The following is a 21,259-nucleotide window of genomic DNA, read 5'->3' as shown; positions in this document are numbered from 1 at the left end:
TTCCAGGGGAGGAGATCACTTTAACCCACAAACCAAAAAACAACCTACAGTAACAGTGAACAAGAACATTTTGCATGAAAATACAAATCACCACCCCCCCCCAATATGTCCGCTTACATGACAGACACAAATGCATTTTCATATCTGATTTATTTCCACAAATAAATGAGACCTGAAACCTATCTGAGAAGATAGATTGTCTGGCATCAAGAGAATTGAAAAGCAAATAATTCAAAACTAAAGTGTAGCTACAAAATTAAGCAAAGGATAGTATACAAAGAGAGATCAGAATAACAAAAAGAAAGACAGATAGATCATCTTAGTAGGGGTGGCACAGCCAAAACATAGCGCTTCACCAACACACCCCTCAATAAAAACACATACACACCCCACACATTGATAGCCAGGAATAGGGTGGTGTGGTGTTCTGGTTTAGCTTAATAAAATAATTTCTGTTTGTCCTCCCACTCGTGCTCCGACATGCTTTCAGGAATCCACCACCATTCACCTCCAGTAAACTCAACTAAACACACACACCTCATACGACGCAAAACGCCTGCCAGCATCCCAACCAAACAATCCATGAGGTGCTTCTGATGGGACAGTGTGTGTAGACAGCTTCTTTATCCACATGTCGACCAATGTAGGTATCAGTAGATTTAAAATACTAGTCCACAAAATTTTTTAATTCAAATGAAAATGAAGATATTTTGCAGAAAGCTAATGCTGCTCTTTTCCATACAAAAACAGCAGGCAGTAAACAGTGAGCGTCAGCTCTGAATTCGGAAAAAGCACCAAAATGTACCACAAAACTGTACTTGCACTACTTTCCAAATCTTTGGAAATCTTTCAGTTGTACAATGGCTTTGTGGGATAAACAGACAGATATTTAAGTCGTTATTCAAAGAAATGTCAAGCTGTTGTTGTACAAGTATAAGTGCAATTTGAGAACTACAGCGGAAAGGAAGATGTTTAGCAAATTAAAAGCTACATAAATAAATAAATCATAAATATATATTTTTAGACAAGTATGATACTTTAATACGTATATTGTTCATTTTGGAGCTTTAAGTTGGTGTATGCATAAGAGCAGCCTAAACATTTTGCTAAACATCTCCCTTTTTGTTCCACAGAAAAAACACAAAAAAGCCGCACAACAGAATTTTTCATTTTAGGTCACTTTAAATGACCTAAAATTAAAAATCAAAAATTTCCAAAGAAAAAAACTGTAGTTGTGCATGCATGGAGATTGAAAACTACGGTGGAGAGGAAAATTTTAATTAAACACACACAACATTTAAGTCCGTTCTGTCATAAATTTATGAATACAAATTATATAATTGTCCTGTATGATAGTTTATTGTTATTTTTGGAGCTTTAAGAAGTTGTTTTTATAATAGCAACCTGAACATTTTGTTAGACATCTCCTTTTTTGCTTAACAGAAGAAAACTACAGTGGAGAGGAAGATTATCACTAAATAAACTAAATTTATGTCTATTCTGATACTTCTGATTGATACTTGAGCTTGAAGTTGTATAACTAAGTATAAGAGCAGTCTGAACATTTTTATAAATATCTCCTTTTTTGTTTCCATAGAAGAAAGTCAACAATCCCTTTAAGACGAATCATAATGTGCCATAGTCATAGACCCATGACCGTCTAAAACATTAATTTGTAAATCCACCCAGGAAGCAGAAACAATGTAGTGTGAAAAATGACTCACCTTGACAGGTGCGTTCGTTAGTCAGGAGTTTGTGTCCTTTCTGACAGCTGCACTCAAAACTGCCCACTGTGTTCCGGCAGAAATGATCACAACCTCCGTTATTCTCCAAACATTCATCGATGTCTGCAAAGAAGAGAGAGGGATTATGATAGTACAAGATTATGACAGTACAAGTATTCTCATAAACAGACTTTTGGATATATAAACAGTTTTCCCAAACAGACAGCCACATACACAGCTCCACAACATCATCTTAAATATATCAGCCAATGCTGGCACACCATCCACAAACCCAATAAAAGCTAATCCCATCAACAAATGTGTAGGAAACTGTGTGTGTGTGGGGGGGGGGGGAGTTTGGGGTTTCCTCTGCAGTTATTTCAGTAGCTGCAGCAAACACACGCTGGCTCAGGTTTGCACTAATATAAACTGAACTGAGGTGGGACAGAAAGTTTCCACCAAGCTAAAGACCACAGATAAACATGCTAACTGGACATGGGGCAATTTACACAAATCAACAAACATTTCTAATCATTATGGTTTCATTTTACTCAGATTCACATTTTAATATTAAGTAATTACATTTAAACTAAATACATTACCATTTAAAAGTGGGATCAGTGCAATCTTTTTTTTTAATGAAAGAAATAAATACTTTGCAAAATACTGCAAGCACGCATTAAATTGATCAAATGTGACAGTGAAAACTTGATATACATTGATAATGCTAATTATTCTACTAATACTGTTTCTTAAATAACAAATAAGCATATTAGAATGATTCGTAATTGCTGCTAATAATTCAGCTTTGCCATAACAAAAATATATATTTTAAAATACATTAAAATACAGAGCAAAAGTTATTTTCAAATTTGAATAAAATTACACAATATTACTGTTTGCTACTGTATGTTCAGTCAAATAAATGCAGCCTTGGTGAGCACTTTTGAACAGTTTAACCAAAGACCTGTCGCATACTTTTAAATTAATTATTTAGAAAAATAAATAAATAAACAAAAAATCTGAAACGTAATGCAGAAGTCTGAGATCTCTAGTGAAAATGGTGTTAATTAGCATATTTTCATTTTTTCACCCACAACACTAATTTCCAATAATACTTTCCAATAATAATTATATAATTGCTAACAATAAAAACATGATCTATTATATTAAAACACATTTATAATTTGTATTGATTTACTGAATGAAATAGCGCATAAACGTTTTAGATATTTAAAAGAATTTAGAAAAAAAAAAAATTGTTTTAAATTCATCAAAATTCAAATACTTCCTGGTTTAAATTATAATTCAAATAGCAGATGTTCAATGTGGTCTCAAGAATTTTGGATCCCACTGTGCAAAATAGACTTATAAACAGGTAACCTTGATATTAAATGTCAAATAGTTGTACACCAGTGTGCTAAAAATTACACTGTGCCAGTTAGAATGAAAAAATATGAATCACTCTCTTTTAAACACAGAAACTGGAAATAGACAGCATTTGATTTATCTGATTATATTCTTCCTGTTTCAGTGTCCATCACTCAAACTGGAGCTGTGACCACAATTTACCCTGCTGGCTTTAAAATCCACATAATCTTAACCATTTTACAACTCCTGAATCATTCATCTCTACAGCTCTATTTCTCCAGAAGACAGATTAACAGAAAGAGAGCAGTAAGACAGGAGAATAACCTCACTAGAAGTTTGCGTCTTTTGACTAATGTGTTAAATGTTGAGATGATGGAAATTAGAGGACAAACAGCTCAGGGCCTCCTAATGTTAAGCTAATATTGATATAAATATTAAAAATAATACTTAATACAGTCTGCTTTTCTTGTCTCAGTCTGTGTGTCTTGACATATTTAACGTCCTCAGGGTTCAATGGTTCAGATGTCGGCAGCATCAGAAGACTCAAGCTGGCTGATAAAAGCAAGTGTGAACCTGTGCCATGAGGTCAGTTGCTCTCTGTGACCTAGAGGAAGTGCTTTATCATCTCTGTCATCTTATTTCCTGTCTACCTGTCAGTTAAAGATGTAAAGTTCAGTCATTTGCTCTATATTTCCATTATAAGATTGGTGGAGAGCACAGACATGGAAATACATGGCACATTACTTGTGATGCATGGTTGAATATTTTTGTATAAATGTGTAAAAACCTTTAGGCAACACACAAAGCTAAAATAATAAATTAAAATAAAAATAAAATTAAAATTAAAATTAAAATTAAAATTAAAATTAAAAATTAAATTAAAATTAAAATTAAAATTAAAAATTAAATTAAATTAAATTAAATTAAATTAAATTAAATTAAATTAAATTAAATTAAATTAAATTAAATTAAATTAAATTAAATTAAATTAAATTAAAAAGTTAACCAGGACTAATCAGTCTATTTTCTGCCAACGTGTTCAGGTTAAGACATTCTACAGTCGTATTAATATATCATCAGAATCTCAACATTGAAAAGATGTCGTCTAGGAGCTTGATAACTATTATAATATCATGCTGATTCATTAACAGATTAAAAACATTATAGCGCAAATGACATAATGGAATATTTACCAGTGATTTAGCATTCAGACTTTCCTAATACATACTCGCACACACATGCACGCACTTTATTCCAATGGCTCCTTAGCGCAGGCAGGGGGCTAATGATATTCCACATAATGAAGTTTAATGAGACTAAATAAGCTTTGAGTTTAAGCAAACATTGGACATTTTTCACATCTGTAAATGATAAACAACTGCAGGGGCGAAGAGCAAGAGGCTGCGAGGATTCATCTACATCGATTTTCGATCAGAAACGATGAGAGCAAACACACACGGCACTCAGAAACCTCCTTAAAAAACAAGTGCTACGCTAACCTGATCTGATTCAAAAGCAAGCAAGCTTGCAAGAAGAATGTGGAATCCCCATGAGCTTATCTGTACTCAGGGATTTGTGTAGCCTTACCAAATATTTAGAGAAAAAAAGCAATTAAAATTAATACATTTGTGGAAACATGAACCTCTACAAATAAGTTGGGACAGAGTTTTCAACAAAAGGAGCGTTTTTGCAGATCGTTTTCAGTCTACTCACCTCAGGCTAGCTAATCTCTGAGAAATGCGCCGTTGAGCACGCCAGTGTATTTTTTGGAGATTTAAATGGCCTGTTTTATTTGCTTTGTTCATAAAGGGATTTTGCCATGTAATAACACAGGCGCTGCTTGTCTAGAGCCGCCAGGAAAAACCAGCGTGATTTTGCCCCCGACACTAAAACTCTTCGGAGCCCGCGGGGGTCCGTCGGGGCCGGTGTCATCCAAGGTGATGCCGACTGGATGCTATTGTGCGGATTACTGAGCTTGGCGTGTATTAATACAAATGGATCCTCTGTGCCAGAGCTCACTGTCACAGTTAGAGAGAGAACCGGAGAACTGATGGAGAAAACAGGCTTGCTATGACCCTTACCAGCTCTAGTCTTTACACATTGCTGATTGGTGAGTGTGAGGACAGGTGAGCTTTCTGAAAAGACCCCAACAGCATAAGATCTGGTCAGAACAACACTGCATACTGTATGTATCAAAAATCACTTACTTAGACAGGAGGACATCAATCGCAGATCATAATAACAGACCAGCATCTTTGCAAAAGGGTGTTCAGAAAATACAGAAAAATAGCTAAATTTGGGCATTTAATTTAATTTGATTTAATTTAATATTTTATTCTATTATTTTATTTTATTTTTTATAATTTAATTTATATTTGTGAGTTTTCAGGCAATTTAAAAGTAAAAAGAACAGACAGTTTAATATTTAAAATATTCAGTTATTATATTTCCTGCTCACAGGAAGGCTATCTAATTCATTTGTTTCTGAGTTCCTCAAACAAAACGAGTATCTTTTTAATTCTGAACGCCTATTTAAATTCTACTAACCTGGACAACTTAAAATTAAATAATTATAGTCCAGGTAAAAACCAAACTACATTTTCCAAATATTTGTGTAAAATTAAACACTTTATTAGTTTATTAATTTACATTTTATAATAATAATAATAATAATAATATTACAAATAATAGTAACACTATTACTAGTACTACTACTTCTACTCACAATAATAATAATAATATACCAAAATATTTTGTTGTTATTATTATTATTATTATTATTATATTAATCATTATACATTTTATTATATAATAATATTGTATTATTAATATGATTAAAAATGAAATATGTTTTATTAATAAATATAATAATGATTAAAAATATAATAATGATTAATATTGCTATTGTCATTACTATATTAATTATTATACTTATTGCATGATTATTATTAGTATTATTTTACATGTAATAATAATATATAGTGTCATTCAAAAACTAATATATTTAAAAGTTTATATTTTATTGCTCACAAATCAGTCTACATTATTCTAAGGGGGAAAATAATCTTTGTAATAATCTTAATCTGGAAATAAGTGAATAACACGTCTGAAAAGACTGAAACCATTTTGACCGACATCACATATATCATAACTACAGTCCCTTCAAAAGTATTGAAACAGTAAGGCCGATTCCTTTATCTTTGCTGTAGACTGAAAACATTTGGGTTTGACATCAAAAGATGAATATGAGATGAGAGATTAACATTTCAGCTTTTATTTACAGGTATTTTCATCTGGATCTGATCCACAATTTAGAAGATAGCAGCTTTTGTTTGAACCCACCCATTTTTCATGTTACCAAAAGTATTGGAACAGACAGAATTAACAGATTAAAGTGAAAAAGACTTCATATTTAGTTGCAAATCCTTTGCTTTCAATAACTGCATCAAGCCTGTGACCCATTGACATCACCAAACTTTTGCATTCTTCTTTTGATGCTTTTGCAGGCTTTCACCGCAGCCTCTTTCGGTTTTGGTTGGTTACTCTCTTCAGTCTCTTCTTTAGCAGGTAAAATGCATACTCTACAGGGTTTAAGTGTGGAGATTGACTTGGCCAGTCTAAAACCTTCCATTTCTTGCCCCTGATGAACTCCTTTGTTGTTTTGGCACTATGTTTTGGGTCATTATCTTGCTGCATGATGAAGGATCTCACAATCAGTGTGGTTGCATCTTTCTGTAAATTGTCAGACAAAATATTTCTGTAGACTTCTGAGTTAATTTTGCTGCTGCCATCATGTGTTACATTATTAATGAATATTAATGAGCCTGTCCCAGAAGAAGCGATGAAAGCCCAAGCCATTACATTACTTGTGTAATGTGTACTATAATGTACACCTGTGTACACTGTGTTTCAGATGATCTTGTATGTTTGGGATCATGAGCAGATCCTTTCTTTCTCCAAACTTTAGCCTTTCCATCACTTTGGTCCATAAAATCAGTCCATAAAACCTTGCCCCAGAATTTTTGAGGCTCGTCTCCTATTCTTCTTGCTAATGAGTGGTTTGCATCTTCTGGTGTAGCCTCTGTACTTTTGTTCATGAAGTCTTCTGCGAACAGTAGATTGTGATACCTTCACTCCTGCCCTCTGGAGGTTGTTGCTGATGTCACTAACAGTTGTTTTAGGGTCTTTCTTTACAGCTGTCACAATGTTTCTGTCATCAACTGCAGATGTTTTCCTTGATCTACCCGTTTGAGGTGTGTTACTTAGTACACCAGTGGTTTCTTTCTTCCTCAGGAGATTCCAAATGGTTGTACTTGCTATTTCCAGTGTTTGTGCAATGGTTTGATTGATTTTTCATCTTCTCTCAGCTTCACAGTTGCTCATTTTTCACCCATAGACACCTCTCTGGTTTTCATGTTGGTTACACGTCTAACTAACTATAAATGCAGTCTGCACGGATCTGAAACTGAGCGCAGACATTCAGTGCTATTTATTGTTTGAATAATCAATTAATAGGACACACCAGGGCAACAAAACACACCTGTCAGTCACATGTTCCAATACTTTTGGTAACATGAAAAATGGGTGGGTTCAAACAAAAGGTGCTATCTTCTAAGTTGTGTATCAGATCCAGATGAAAATACCTGTAAATAAAAGCTGAAATGATAATCTCTCATCTCATATTCATCTTTTGATGTCAAACCCAAATGTTTTCAGTCTACAGCAAAATTATTGGCCAGAATTGGCCTTACTGTTCCAATACTTTTGGAGGGCACTGTATATGAACTGGGAAACATAGAAGAGTAATGTTAATTTTTGGCATTTTAACCATTTTAGATATTGTTTTAGACTGCTTTTGTGGTCTAAACTCTGGCTAGTTCACAGAGCAATTAAATGAGACTCAAATTTAAAGTGATAAATGACAATGACAGATTCAGACAGACCAGCACAGTTATTTTCTAGTCTAGCAGCAGAACAGCAATAACCAGCATGGTTGACTAAAGCTAAACTCTCCTTTCAAACCATTTCAGCCCCAAACACGCAAGTATGCAGGCCAGCAGAGACGTGCCTGGGGTACCATCAGCCGGACCGAGGAAACACACACAGATATGAGACACGCACACGCACAAGAGACAAACTGTTCGTTCCCATAATTCAATTCCCCCGATGACACCATACACACACACCTTCTAATCAAACATCTGGAAACTGTTCGCAGTCATTTCAATCACTCTCCCTCTCCTCCCTCGCTCTCCCTCTCACTCACTATGTTCACATGTGCGATCCAGTGTGCGTCTGTCAGCACACTGGCTGGGCTCTCCTGTCTGTCATCGCCAACCAAAGGCCTTTTATCAAATTCAGGCATTTAAACATGCCCTAAATAGTTTATATTGAAATTATTATGTTACAGAGACAAGATGGGGCAGCTCCCTGCGAGACCACTCAGTGAGGAGGGGAAAAAAAGTGTGAGAGAAATAAAGTGAAGACGACAGCGGAAAAATAAGGAAAGGTCACTAGTAGACATTTACATGCACCCACACACACTTATTATAGCAGTGTGATTTCTGTGTGATGCACTTTTCTGTTTAGTCTGTGGTTAATGTTGGTATAAGCGAAGAGTCGCCTGGGTTATTATGTAAGTGGTACTTGTGTCTTTTCTGTTATGCGCAACATTTACATCCCAGTTACATATGAGGGCTGAACACCTATCATTGTTGTGCTTTCATCTGTACCGGACTCCACAGACTTAAATCTAACCCACTTACCATCAGCTAAATAAATGTTAAAGATGTAACATTTGGTCATTTACTCTATATTGCTGTTATAATATATATGGAAATACATGGGATATTATATGTGATACATGGTTGTATATCCCTGCATGAATACCTTCAGGCAACACACACAGACAGCTTGATTCACTCTAGATGAAATAAAATATAAAAATATATATAAAAAATATTTTTAAAAAGACCATTTTCAAAATATGATATTTTTAAAATTTTAATAAAATATTTAATAAAATAAAATAATTTCTTTATCATTTTAAATTATTTAAAATAATTAAGTAAAATATGACAAATAATTACATTTAAATAAATTACAATAAGTATTTTTATTTTAGTTTATATTTAAAATGTTTACATTACTAAATCATTTTCAAAATATTTTTTTATAAATTAGATACAATTTTTAAAACTCTATTAAAAATATATAAATATAAAACAATACAACTAAATTGCCCACAATGATGTGGGGTGCCCTGTATAAAATTGAGCAATCATTATTGAACTCTGAGCCTATTATGGGTCCTATGCTTCCAGCCATTCAATATTAAGTCAGAGGCATCAGAGCATCAACTCATATGTTGATATAGACGATCAGTTGCAACTTAATTGAACAAAGACGTCAAGAGTGTCCGATTTAACATTCACAGCCAGAGTCAAATGTAACATCCTGTAGGTGGATCTCGGCCCTGTTTTTGCGCCCTTGTTCTTATTTACTAAAGAGCTTGATTACATGCTATTTTTACAGAGTTCACTAACAGGCAGTAATATGCGGTCACTGGCACAGCACACCTGTGATAACTGACCCAAAAGCATGTGTGTGAGTGCATGAGTGTGTGTGTGATAAATGGTGTGTCAGTGAGTAGATCTAAGGCCTTGTGCTGGATTTATGAAGGCAGACCCTCAGGCGGGTCTAATTATTAGGGTGGGTCACAGCCGAACCAGACCAACATCCATCTTACAGTACAAACACAGAGATACACAAAACACTTCACGGTAACACAATACACCTCTCTAATGCCATCACATTCAAACTCACAAAAAAGTACACATTGTTATGTACACATCTCATAAAATGAGTTAATTTCTAATAACTTCATCGTTATGCTGGCGTGGCGTGCTCCTAAAAGCTGACAAAATGAAATTATCCATGCTGAAAAAAGTTTAAACCAGCCTAAAATGGTACGCTGGTCTCCCAGCCTGGTCTGTCGGATGGTATTGAAAGGTTTACATATATATAGGTTATATATAGGTTGGGACACCATTTTAAACCAGCTTAAAAGCATGTTTTTTCCCAGCAGATATACAGATTTACAGTATTTGTATCTTTACCATATATTTCTACATAAATATATACATTTATAGTATTTCTACTGTACAGTAAAATATTAACTCATCTTGCACTCAGGGACAAATTTTTGTCCAATCAAAGAGCATGCTAACACAATACACTAATGCAATTATTAAAACTCACAAAAAAAGTACATTATTGTATGTTACAAGATAAAACAGCTGGAAAATTTTAAAGACCCCATAAAATTGAAGTTTTGTGGCATTAAGTTCTATGTACCTTTAAGAGATAGTTTACCCAAAAATGAAAATTACCTCATGATTTACTCACCGTCAAGCCATCCTAGGTGTATATGACTTTCTTCTTTCCGACGAATACAATCTAAGTTATATTAAAAATGTCCTTTATAATGGCAGTGAATGGCTGTTATTTTTTTTAAGTCCAATAAAGTGCACCCATCCATCATAAAAAGTACTCCACATGTCTCCGGGGGGTTAATAAAGGCCTTCTGAAGCAAAGTGATGCATTTGTGCAAGAAAAATATCCATATCTCAGACTTTATAAACCATAATTTCCATAATCTCTAGCTTGTGCTAACTATCATACACGAGTTCATGAGAGAGTGGCATCCAGCGAATGATGTAGACGAACACAGAAGCGATGAACGTGGAAGCACAGACGAGAGAGCAAAACAAAACACTGGTCACAAAACCAGTCTTAAGAATCAGTCTTAAGAATTTTTGAAATTGAGATTTATACATAATAAATAAATAAGCTTTCCACTGATATATGGTTTGTTAGGATAGGACAATATTTGGTCGAGATACAACTATTTGAAAATCTGGAATCTGAGGATGCAAAAAAATCTAAATATTGAGAAAATCGCCTTTAAATTTGTCCAAATTAAGTTCTCAGCTATGCATATTACTTATCAAAAATGAAGTTTTGATATATTTACAGTAAGAAATTTACTAAATATCTTCATGGAACATGATCTTTACTTAATGTCCTAATGATTTTTGGTATAAAAGAAAAATCTATCATTTTGACCCATACAATGTATTTTTGGCTATTGCTACAAATATACCCCTGCGACTTAAAACTGGTTTTGTGGTCCAGGGTCACATATTAGAAGTACAAAACGAGCATTTGTAAAGAAAAATGTCAGAGGATTTCAATATTATACAAGAGGAGACCGGTTTTCCTTTGCTGTTAATAAAAATTGGTTCTTGTTGATGGGTGAACTTTATTGGACTTAACAGCCATTCACTGTCATTATAAAGCTTGGAAGAGCCAGGACTTTTTTTAATATAACTCTGACTGTATTTGTCTGAAAGAAAAAGTCATACATAACTAGGATGGCCTGGGGGTGAGTAAATCATGGGGTAATTTTCATTTTTGGGTGAACTATACCTTTAAAGGCCTAAAAGTTGACAAAATTAACCTTTTCATGTTGATAAAAACAGTTTAATGATTGGCTGGTTTTAAAGGGTTTCAGCCACTTAAAAGCCATCCTAAACCATCTTAAAAAACATGCAAACCGGTTTAGGCTGGAATAACTAGGGGTTCACAGCAGATATTTAGATTTTACTGTTTTTTTTACTTCTTTACATTATTTTTCTAGATTTAAAGTATTTCTAACTGTACAATAAAATATTGATGCCTCATCTTACACTTGCACCCCCCCCCCTCAATTAAACACTAGCTTTCAGTAGCAAATTATTCTAGCGACTGTGATGCAAACTAGAACCTCTTGATTATTTACAAAAAAGGGTCTCGCCCAAACTTCCTGTTTCCACAGGAAATATATCAGCACACAAAAGAAAGGTCTTTAAAGGCCTTCTAACCTCAGGATGGCGCTATGATTGTGTGTTTATATGTGTGTGTAGTTTTGTATGACAGCCTCACTAATCAAACAGCGGTTGGTTTGCAGAGGCGTCTCACTGTTTGGCGCAGACGGGGCTGTTTTACACACATACATGCTACATTCTCTTCCTTCTTGAAGAAACGGTCACATGACCAGGCCTCGTCACTACAGCAACCACTCAGGAAAATGAAAAGGAAAAAGCAGCCAATTTCAGACACATTCTCCTGAAGTGACCCACAGGTAAAGAGATACTTATTCGCCATCACCAATTTAGGTAGAACAGGATGCGATTAATTTTGAAATGTGCCGGTCTCATGGACCATAGTATGGTCAGTGAGTTCTTGAGTGTGTTTGTTTAGAGAGAACCCACCATCATCCCATGCCAAGATCGCTCCACCGTAGTTTTACTTTGAAACCCCTGGTCATTGACGTCAAAGCTGGAATTTCGGAAGAAGAAATGCTTCGCAGCCAAAGCAACAACAACACGGCCATCACCGACCCATTCCACACGACAGGACAAACGGACGTAAAGCCAGTTGGTCTTGGCTTGGGATCACACACCCTCACACATCCGCCAATACCTGACCATTTCGAGCAAAATAATTCATCTAATAAAGTGCCTCCAATTTAATCTGAGCCTTGCAGTCTAAATACAGGAAATCTCAAATTGTTCCCTGACATTCAGAAGCACACGCAGGGAGGAAATCAGGACATGCTCCTTGCAACTTTAAACACAAGTCGCACAAACAACATGCATCTGCACTGACCTTTGCAGGTCTTGCCGTCGGGTTGAAGGGTGAAGCCCACCGGACAACTGCAGCGCACCCCGGTGGCCGTGTCCTTGCAGGTGCGATCGCAACCGCCGTTGTTCACCGCACAGGTCTCTGGGTAAACAAACACACAGGATGGGACAGGCAGAGGAAGTAAGGGAGCATAAACACAATTACAAATCACTTTTCAACAGTTGTTGACAGCATTAGACATGGTTAACTAAGAACTAAGTGAGGATGTGCAGTTGTGTTGAGAGCTAGGCTTGACTGCAACTATTTTTTTTTTTTTTTTTTGGAAGGGTGCATGTAAAAAATTTATCCCAATGGGTGCAGCTGGTAGTTTATTAGGAAACAAGAAACTAATACAGCACTTGAACTTAGAAGATGACAAGGTTCGTGACAGACATAAAACACATAATGAATTAAATCAGAACCGTCCCTTAGCCCTCCTAAAGCCAAAGATAAAGACTTCCTTAGCAACTTGGTCAATCAAAATGTGACATAAAAAACAAACAGAAAAGGAAAGAGTTGTGCTTTTTCCTGAGGTTAAAGTTAACAGAAGGGAAATCAGAAAACGGACAGCGTTTGGGTTGAGGGTGGAAAGCAGAGGGTTAGTCTTGTCACATGAATGACTGTGGAGAGAAAGTCAAAATAAGCAATTAAACTGAGAAAAACATTGCGTTTTACTCGTATATGAAATGTAATCTATTAATCTTAATATGCAACTAAGGTTCCAGCTGCTAACTTGTCTTATAATGTGATGTCATCACACAATCATGTTCATATGAAACATTATCATTTTATGTAAAAAAACAGCCGCATATTTGCATGAGATTTGTCAGTAGCTCCACCCACTGTGAAATCTCATTGGTCCAAACTCACTCCACATTACACAGCAGATGTGTTCTGATTGGACCAGATTTTATGCCCATAATCACACCTGGTTAGCACACGGTGCAAGGTTAACTACAACGAAGTCTGATTTTCCAGGTTTTCCAAGATTTATTGTCAGGTTGAGAGCCAACATGTCCATTTGGGATCTTTGCTTTAAACCATTATGTTTGCCTTTTGTTGACCATACAGTCCAAGACAAAGACCCACAGGAAATTTGGCTGAGGACACAAAAGACTCAAGGTGTAGAAGATCTCCATCCAAAACAGGAGGTTTTTTTTGTTTATTATTTTTTTTTCTGAGGGATGGGGGAGTGGATGAAGTTTTCTGTTAATGATTTATTAAACATGTCAAAAGACCCTGTTATTAGAGTCTAAGGCTATGGGAAATTCAACTGCTCCAAGAACAGCTGGACCATCTTTTGCCCAGGGACATGTGCATGGGACACGCAAACAAAGTTTGATTAAGTTAGCTGTGAATGTCTGCACCAAAAGGGGTGTGGCTAACTAAATGGGTGTGGTCTTCCGATTGATGAATTTGTGTGTTTATATATATCTCTCCATGACGAAAGATGAAGATTCCTCAGCCATCATGTTCTTGTTCGCCGCTCCTTTTGGCGAATGGCCAGATAAAACTAGAAGTCCACAGACTACTGGAGAGAATTTGACTGAAAAGCAGCCTTTCTTTGGGAGGTAGAAGAAACCACACAGGCCTTCCTCACATCGAGGGCTTCATTGCCTACAACAATTTTCAGATGAGGTGGTAAATCCGGGCTGCACACCATCTTGAACGGTTGGCACCGAGAGACAGCTGCCCAGAGGTGTGTGACGTTTATTTGGATCACAACCCATCAAAATCAGCCCCTTTCCACATGTGCCTGACACATGGCAGTTTATTTAGATCAAATACCTTCAATTCCCCCCTGCTGTTAAGTGACCACCTTTTAAAAACACCTCTTTGTGTTCGGTGTCTCACTTTCTCTTCTTCTCCTCCTCTCCAGTCTCTGGGTTTCCCATCATGCCTGGGTACAATAGCAGCTTTCTTTCTGACACCGACTTTCCAGTTTAATTTGTCAGGATCGGTCACATCCTGGTGCTGTTGGCCCCCGCTGTGACAGGAGGGCAGGATGAAGCGGGAACGCCGAGTGTCAAATCTAGCGTTCTCCTGTGGCTCCTGTGTGATAGAATACACACACACACACTTGCACAAACACTCACATGCAAAGCCAAGCTATTCGCGTGAATCTGTCATAATGGGCCCATTTGTGTATCATGAAACTTGGAATATGATCTTAGACGAGCGAAATGATGAGGTCAGTGAGTTGAACGGTGATGACATCACATGTGACTTATCGACAAGTTCTCAAAACTCTTCACAACCTTTTCACAACTCTCGACTATGCATTAAAAATAATGACAATTTTTTTAGAATATAATATGTAATATATAATATACAAAATGAATCAAGTACAAAAATAATAAATAACTTAGAAAATAAAAAAGCTCCAGGCCATCCATAAAACATTCCTAAGCATAACAGGATTTTGAAAAGGAACAGAAACACATTACAGGGCAGAAAATAATTTAATATCAGCTCAAAATGAGGAAATGAGGGAGAAGAAAAACCTTTAGTCTTTCTTCAGTGCAGCTACAGTAGTACATGGAGGAGAAAGTAATGTCATAAACCAAAGACAATAATTCAGAAATTATCAAAGAAAGAAGGAAGGTGATAAAGGGTGAAAGAAAGACATTTCTGCATCATCACGTTCCTGGGTGTACCTAAAATTGTCAAAACCAATCGGTAGTGAGAGATGTCTGAACCGAAAACTGGACTGAATGTAATTTGGTTAAATCATTGTATTTTTTAATTTTTACATTATAATAAAAGTTTCCACTTATATGATGAATCTATACTTATATTTTTACTCTCAAGAAAAAGAAAAAAAAAAGAAAACAAATGAGCCCTCTACTACCTTCTAGTTAAAAAAAGGTGTCTGGTCTGTCCTCCCAAATACTTTACAAGCAGTTTTTCTGCCATACAAAGGCAGATCTGTTGTCTGTCTGACACCATCTTGGCCTTGGTTCATGAATTCAAGGACAAATGGCTAAATGGCTGATATATTTCAGAGGTTTGAGTCTGTGTGAGTTATCTTCTCTCTCTTAGGAGAGCTAACTGTAGCAGACTGGAAACTAAAACTTTATTCTGCATTTCTGTTCTGGAAACGATCATTCTTCTATTAAAGACACATTACAGTCAACATGAAACCAAAGTTGACCTATTTACTTTCTTAATACGTTCTTGGTCTTAATGTGAGCAATTCATCAATGCACAGTTTTACTGTTAGAAAAAAGCATCCAATAGAATAACTCGCTTTGGCTGTATGACTTTCTTTTTCTGTTAAGGAGTCATGAATTACACCATTATACAGGTAAAAATAATTTTTCCATTGGCAGCCAATCTGAAGTGGAGGTGTATCACACATTTTTTCATATAAATGACAAAAAATTCTGCATTTATTGGTGCATTTTAGTTTTTAACATCCATTTTTCATGACCAATCAATGCTCAATTGATAAAATCAAACCCTACATTTTTTCTAATTGAAGCTCGATTCAATTAGAAAAGCGCAAGTATGAAAGTAAAATGAGTTTGGCATGTCATGTTGACTTTAAAACAGGGAGAGCATGGAGAATAGAAACATTCTTAATGGTGAACAAATTTACAGACACTAAGTTTATGGAGCGCAGAAGACCGAGGGTAAATGCGGGCAGATGATAAATGCCAATGTTTAATTTTTAAGAACACATACTATTAATAGAGCGTAAAAAATGATGTCAGGCATCTTCCGCTGTGGTTCACCACTGCCCACAGCATCCTATGATGTGGAACGGTCTGAACCAACCCTCATGTCATTCTTCTTCCATAAAATTATCCTGCCATTATTTGTTCAGTTTTCAGCCCAAAAATGTTCCTCCAGTTCAACTAATCACTGTCTAAAACTGGCCTAATGTTGAAGTCATACAGTGAAACGTTCAACTGGAAAAGCGAGGATTGGTTTACTATCCAGTGTAGAGCAATCCAGTGTCGTTTTTTGTTGCCGTCTTTGGAAACGGGAGTGGATGGAAGCGGTCAGTTGTTAGTCAAAAAGAAGAGGCGATGGCGTCGAAGACAGTTTGAGAAGATTGCAAAAGGAACCTTGTCATGTTTGAAGGGACGTTTCTCTAATTTGTAGTAGAGTCAAACACAGAAATATCGAACGAGTGACCTCGGGGGAGGGGCAAAGGAAAGCAAAGCAACTCAAACAAACTAAAGGACAGAAAGAAATGAGGGGGTAGAAGCACAAGCGCCATGGCAACACATAGAAAGAGGAAGAAAAGAGTTACCCATAAGTAGACGACGTTTCACCCGCTTGTCCACATCAGCTACTGACGTGGTATTGAATTCAGAGCTCTCAATTGCAGCCTCATCTTTCTCTAAAACACAAGTGACAGGGGACAAACAGGGAGGAGTAGGTTAATGAGAAGCCCAATGTCCATCGCCCGCACAGACAGCCCTGCAACAGGCCGACCCGCCTCTGGCGACACGTCCTCGCTGACGTGGACGTAGACGCCGGGACGCGGGCTGCCTGACCATCTTGGCGTTTGAGCCCAAACCAAAGCCAAGAGGCGTAAAGCCATGAAGAAGCGCAAATATCCCTGTTAGAGTGTTAATCACACGAACAAATAAAAGAAAATCTCCCGAAATGAGGGGGAAAAAAACGAACATGGGAATGAGGAAGGAGCTTAACAAAAGGGGGACAGGGATTGGATGGGAGTGGCTGAGATTGACAGTAAGATGCTGTTTCCGTTGTAGTTCGTCTTCCATATCAAACGGCCACATGTTTACCTCAGCAACAGAGAGGACGAGCAGTGGAAGAGGGAGAGAGAGAGAGAGAGACAGGAACAGAAGGGGAAGGATGGATACAAGTCAAAAGACAAATTGCATGATCATGAGATGATGACAAAACAGGACACAGAAAGAAACAGACACACTCAGTGACAGAGGAGGAGCTGAAAGGAGGATGACATGAGAAGGATGGAGGTCTCATTGTGGGATCCATGAGAGGAAGGTGGGGCATGCCGAGAGGTGGATGAATGAAAGAGTCTGGGGCAGCGCTGGTTGCCTGTTTGTCTATGGAACACATATTACAACTGGCTCAGTCGAGTCAATGCAGAAAACCACTTTCCGAGTGTAGGGAATGGCCGGGCGTGTGTTGTGAGGACAGTAATGGCTTCCGAGCAAGCAGATACAAGCACAGGATTGGTGTTAGAGTGTAAGGGGGCGGGGTTCTGGGCCGCAGGGAGCCAATCCTGAATGGGTGGAGGCAAGAAGGGCCAATCAGGACGTGGACGTCTGGCTTAAAGAGACAGTTCACCCCAAAATGTTCTTTCATTATTTTCCTGTTCCATAACCAGTCTGACTTTCTATTTTTGGCAGAACCCAATAGTAGATACTCAATAGTAGATGTTCACACTGCTCTTTTCTGTTAAATGAAAGGGAACGGAGGCTGTCAAGCTCTAAAAAAACACACCATAAATGCAGCCCGTCTGACAATAATTTGTAGGCTTCTGAAGACTTAAGTTTTTTTTTTTTTTGCTGAAAATCATCTTATTTTTGTTTGCATAGATTCAAATATGGTACATTAAGATGCCAGGTTTAATGTCAAAGACATGCGTCTTGATATGCCGTATTTGATTATACGAGTTCAAAGTTTTTGATGCCATATGATAACTTTGTATAAGGAACGGACCAAATTTTAAATTTTTATTTGCTGAAAGTCATCTTATTTGTGTTTGCATAAATAAAAAAATGGCGCATAAAAATTGAGACCAGTGACTATTTTTTTTTGTGGTTTTTTGTTGTTTTTGAAGCTTGACAGCATTTGTCCCAATTTACTTTCATTGTACGAAAGAAAAGCAGCATGAACATTCTCCCTCTTTTTTCCACATCTTCTATTGCATTGCACAGAAGAAATTAAAGGTTTGGAACAACATGAGGAAGAGTAAATGTCTTTGGGTGAACACTCCCTTTAAGATCAGGCACTGAAAGTCTGTTTGTCCTCCCGTCTTCAGTCACAGACCGGAGGACACTAGAATAATGCGGGTGTGCATGTTTATAGAAATCCGTCTGTACTATTTGTGTGTTTATGATTTGCGTGTATACAGACTTGGCTCTGACTGGCCCCATTTAGAGAACTCCACCAATCAGAGGTTGGAGTGAGTGCGATGTCACAGAAATAAATAATTAAATAAGCAAAGACAAACTTGTCAATAATCCACTACCTCTAATGTGACTACAGTAACCATAAAAAAGTACAGAGGGGTAACTATTAATGTTTTTTTACCAATAAAGAAGGGAAAACAACAGAATAGAAAGAAATTTTACACTGACAAAACCATGCAGGCGAATGACAGCTCGTGCGTTAGTGTGAGAGGACAGGAAGTGAGCCGATAAGAAGAAAGCGAGAGTGCAGAGAGAAGGAAAACATGCAGCTGGCATGAGGAGGAGAGAGCTCTAAACGCTCTAAATGAAAAAAAAGTGACGGATGAAAGTGGAGTGGAGGCCAGTTTTGCATTGTTTAGTGACTCTTTTTATTAAAGGTTGCAGATGGGGTTGGTTCATGCTTGTTGTGGGAGGGGGTCAAGGATGAGGAGATGCCATTGGCTGGCTGATTTCAGAGGGTCAGGCAGGGGGCGGGACTGGTGTACAGATTGGCTGGTCAGAGGGGATGTTGTTTACTGATTGGTGGGGGTGCTACAGTTGATCAGGCTGCAATTGAGAGGTGCGTTTGACCTGTTTTACCTTTTGTTTCTTGCATTCATTTGTAGATTTGCTTATAAACCTCTTTATTCCAGTCAGAATCACTCTTTAAATTGCAGACAAGACAGGCAATCAGTAACTTTCACCAGAGAGGCAGGAGGAAGAGCAGGGAGCCCATGAGACACGGCACACACAGGAGCGAAAGGGGGTCCTAAAGGAGTGCTAAACACAGGCAAAGACCAGACCCGCACAGCATAGCTAAACACACAGACCACAGCAAGGGTCCAGAGAGACAGAGAGAGGTAGAGGAGGAGGAGGAGGAAGAAAGGAGGAGAAGGGAGAAAGGGATGGAGTGGGAGCAGTCTCTACACTCCTCTTCTGTTCAATGTGGCCATATGGTGTCACTCCGTGGAGGCTGGAAAGGAAAAGTTGATTGAGTATGATGGGAGAGAGCTTGCTCTGGGCTCTAAGCTGCCAGAGAGAGAAGAACCAATCCAGTGTACGGCAATCAGCAGGTACAACAAAACACAATTTTGTGCTTATGATCCTGTGGCCAATGGAAGTGTGTGTGTATACAACCATAAAAAAGTAGCTGCTTAACAGATTCATATTAATTGCTAAAAGCTAACTATTTAAAGCATAGATCACTCAAAAATCAATATTCAGTCATTTTCTCATGTCATTGCAAACCTGAATGACTGACTTACTTTCTTCAGGAAACTAAAGATTTTTTTTCCACACACTCTCAGAAAAAATGTACAATAGCTGTCACTGAGGCGTAAAAGGTACTAATATGTACCTTTAAGGGGTCCAAAACAGCAGTGGGCCTTATTTACTTTTTATATCAAAAAAGTTCTTTAAACTATATTCTTTTAGTCTTTCACAGAAGAAAGAAAATCATACAGGTTTGCAATGACATTTTCATTTTGGGGTGAATTATCCCTTTAAACGGTGCACAATTTTCCTTTCATTAAAATATTTTGTACAACAAAATCTTAAATAGTAGAAGAAAAGTATGCCCAACCACATGAGATTAAGTCAAAACAATTGCATAATAAAAGCTGTTTTACAAGTCACTTTATTAGTCACCTCACGAGGGTCGCCATTTTGAGATCACATGACCAGCCAAATAGAACTTATTATATCTCTGTACCATCCTGCTACTGGACAATTTAGCTTGTGGAAAACTCAATCAAGCCTAATTATAAATAAGGCATTTGTGCATTTGCATCCATGCCACTAAGTTCAAGACAACTGACATAGCGGCACAACATAAACAAAGCGCACCTTTAAATACACTTTTAATGTCACTAAAAATCTTGGAATATCTGAGTGTGAGGATCAGATGCGATAAAAGACATGTAAATGTGTTTCCTGTGTGCTTCTGATGACTGATGACCCTTCACTTGCTCACAAGCCCATTTGAGCCTATTAAACCCACCTGCCAACTACAAAGTCTCAGTCTCCTCATTACAACCTTTTAGTCCCAGCTCATGAGCACACACACTGTCTGGAAGGTTTTATGCTTATGCACACCTTGAATAATGTTAACGACTAATCTAAATGTTAAACTTGGGGTGTATAGTCCCGTAACAGGAAGAAACTTTCATCAGCTAATGATGTGGTAGCTGGACTTCAGTTTTAGCAAGTTCATTGAGGAGACAGCAAAGACTTGTGAGAGTCAAATGACATAAAAGATGCTTTTTGGAACTCGTGCACAGACGCTGGCACAAGAAGTCATAAAAACCGGTCAATGAGGTT

At 37.2% G+C, this 21,259-nt stretch overlaps 1 protein-coding gene across 4 annotated transcripts in view; it reads right to left on the bottom strand.

Moving 5' to 3' along the window:
• Positions 1 to 21,259, bottom strand: part of LOC306861546 (signal peptide, CUB and EGF-like domain-containing protein 1) — a 72,977-nt gene that overhangs the window by 12,570 nt on the left and 39,148 nt on the right. For 2 of the 4 annotated variants that reach the window (XM_079403870.1, XM_079403871.1), the window contains exons 7-9: positions 17,083 to 17,172; positions 12,807 to 12,923; positions 1,725 to 1,847 (exon numbers count right to left, since the gene is read on the bottom strand). In XM_079403870.1, the coding sequence (XP_079259996.1) occupies positions 1,725 to 1,847; positions 12,807 to 12,923; positions 17,083 to 17,172 (330 nt within the window). The remainder of the gene's footprint in view (positions 1 to 1,724; positions 1,848 to 12,806; positions 12,924 to 17,082; positions 17,173 to 21,259) is intronic. The other 2 variants (XM_079403872.1, XM_079403873.1) reach the window with 1 other exon arrangement.

Source organism: Barbus barbus, assembly GCF_936440315.1.
Source record: "Barbus barbus genome assembly, chromosome: 42".
In the NCBI taxonomy this organism is placed as follows: Eukaryota; Metazoa; Chordata; class Actinopteri; order Cypriniformes; family Cyprinidae; genus Barbus; species Barbus barbus.
This window is presented reverse-complemented; position numbering and strand designations above follow the sequence as displayed.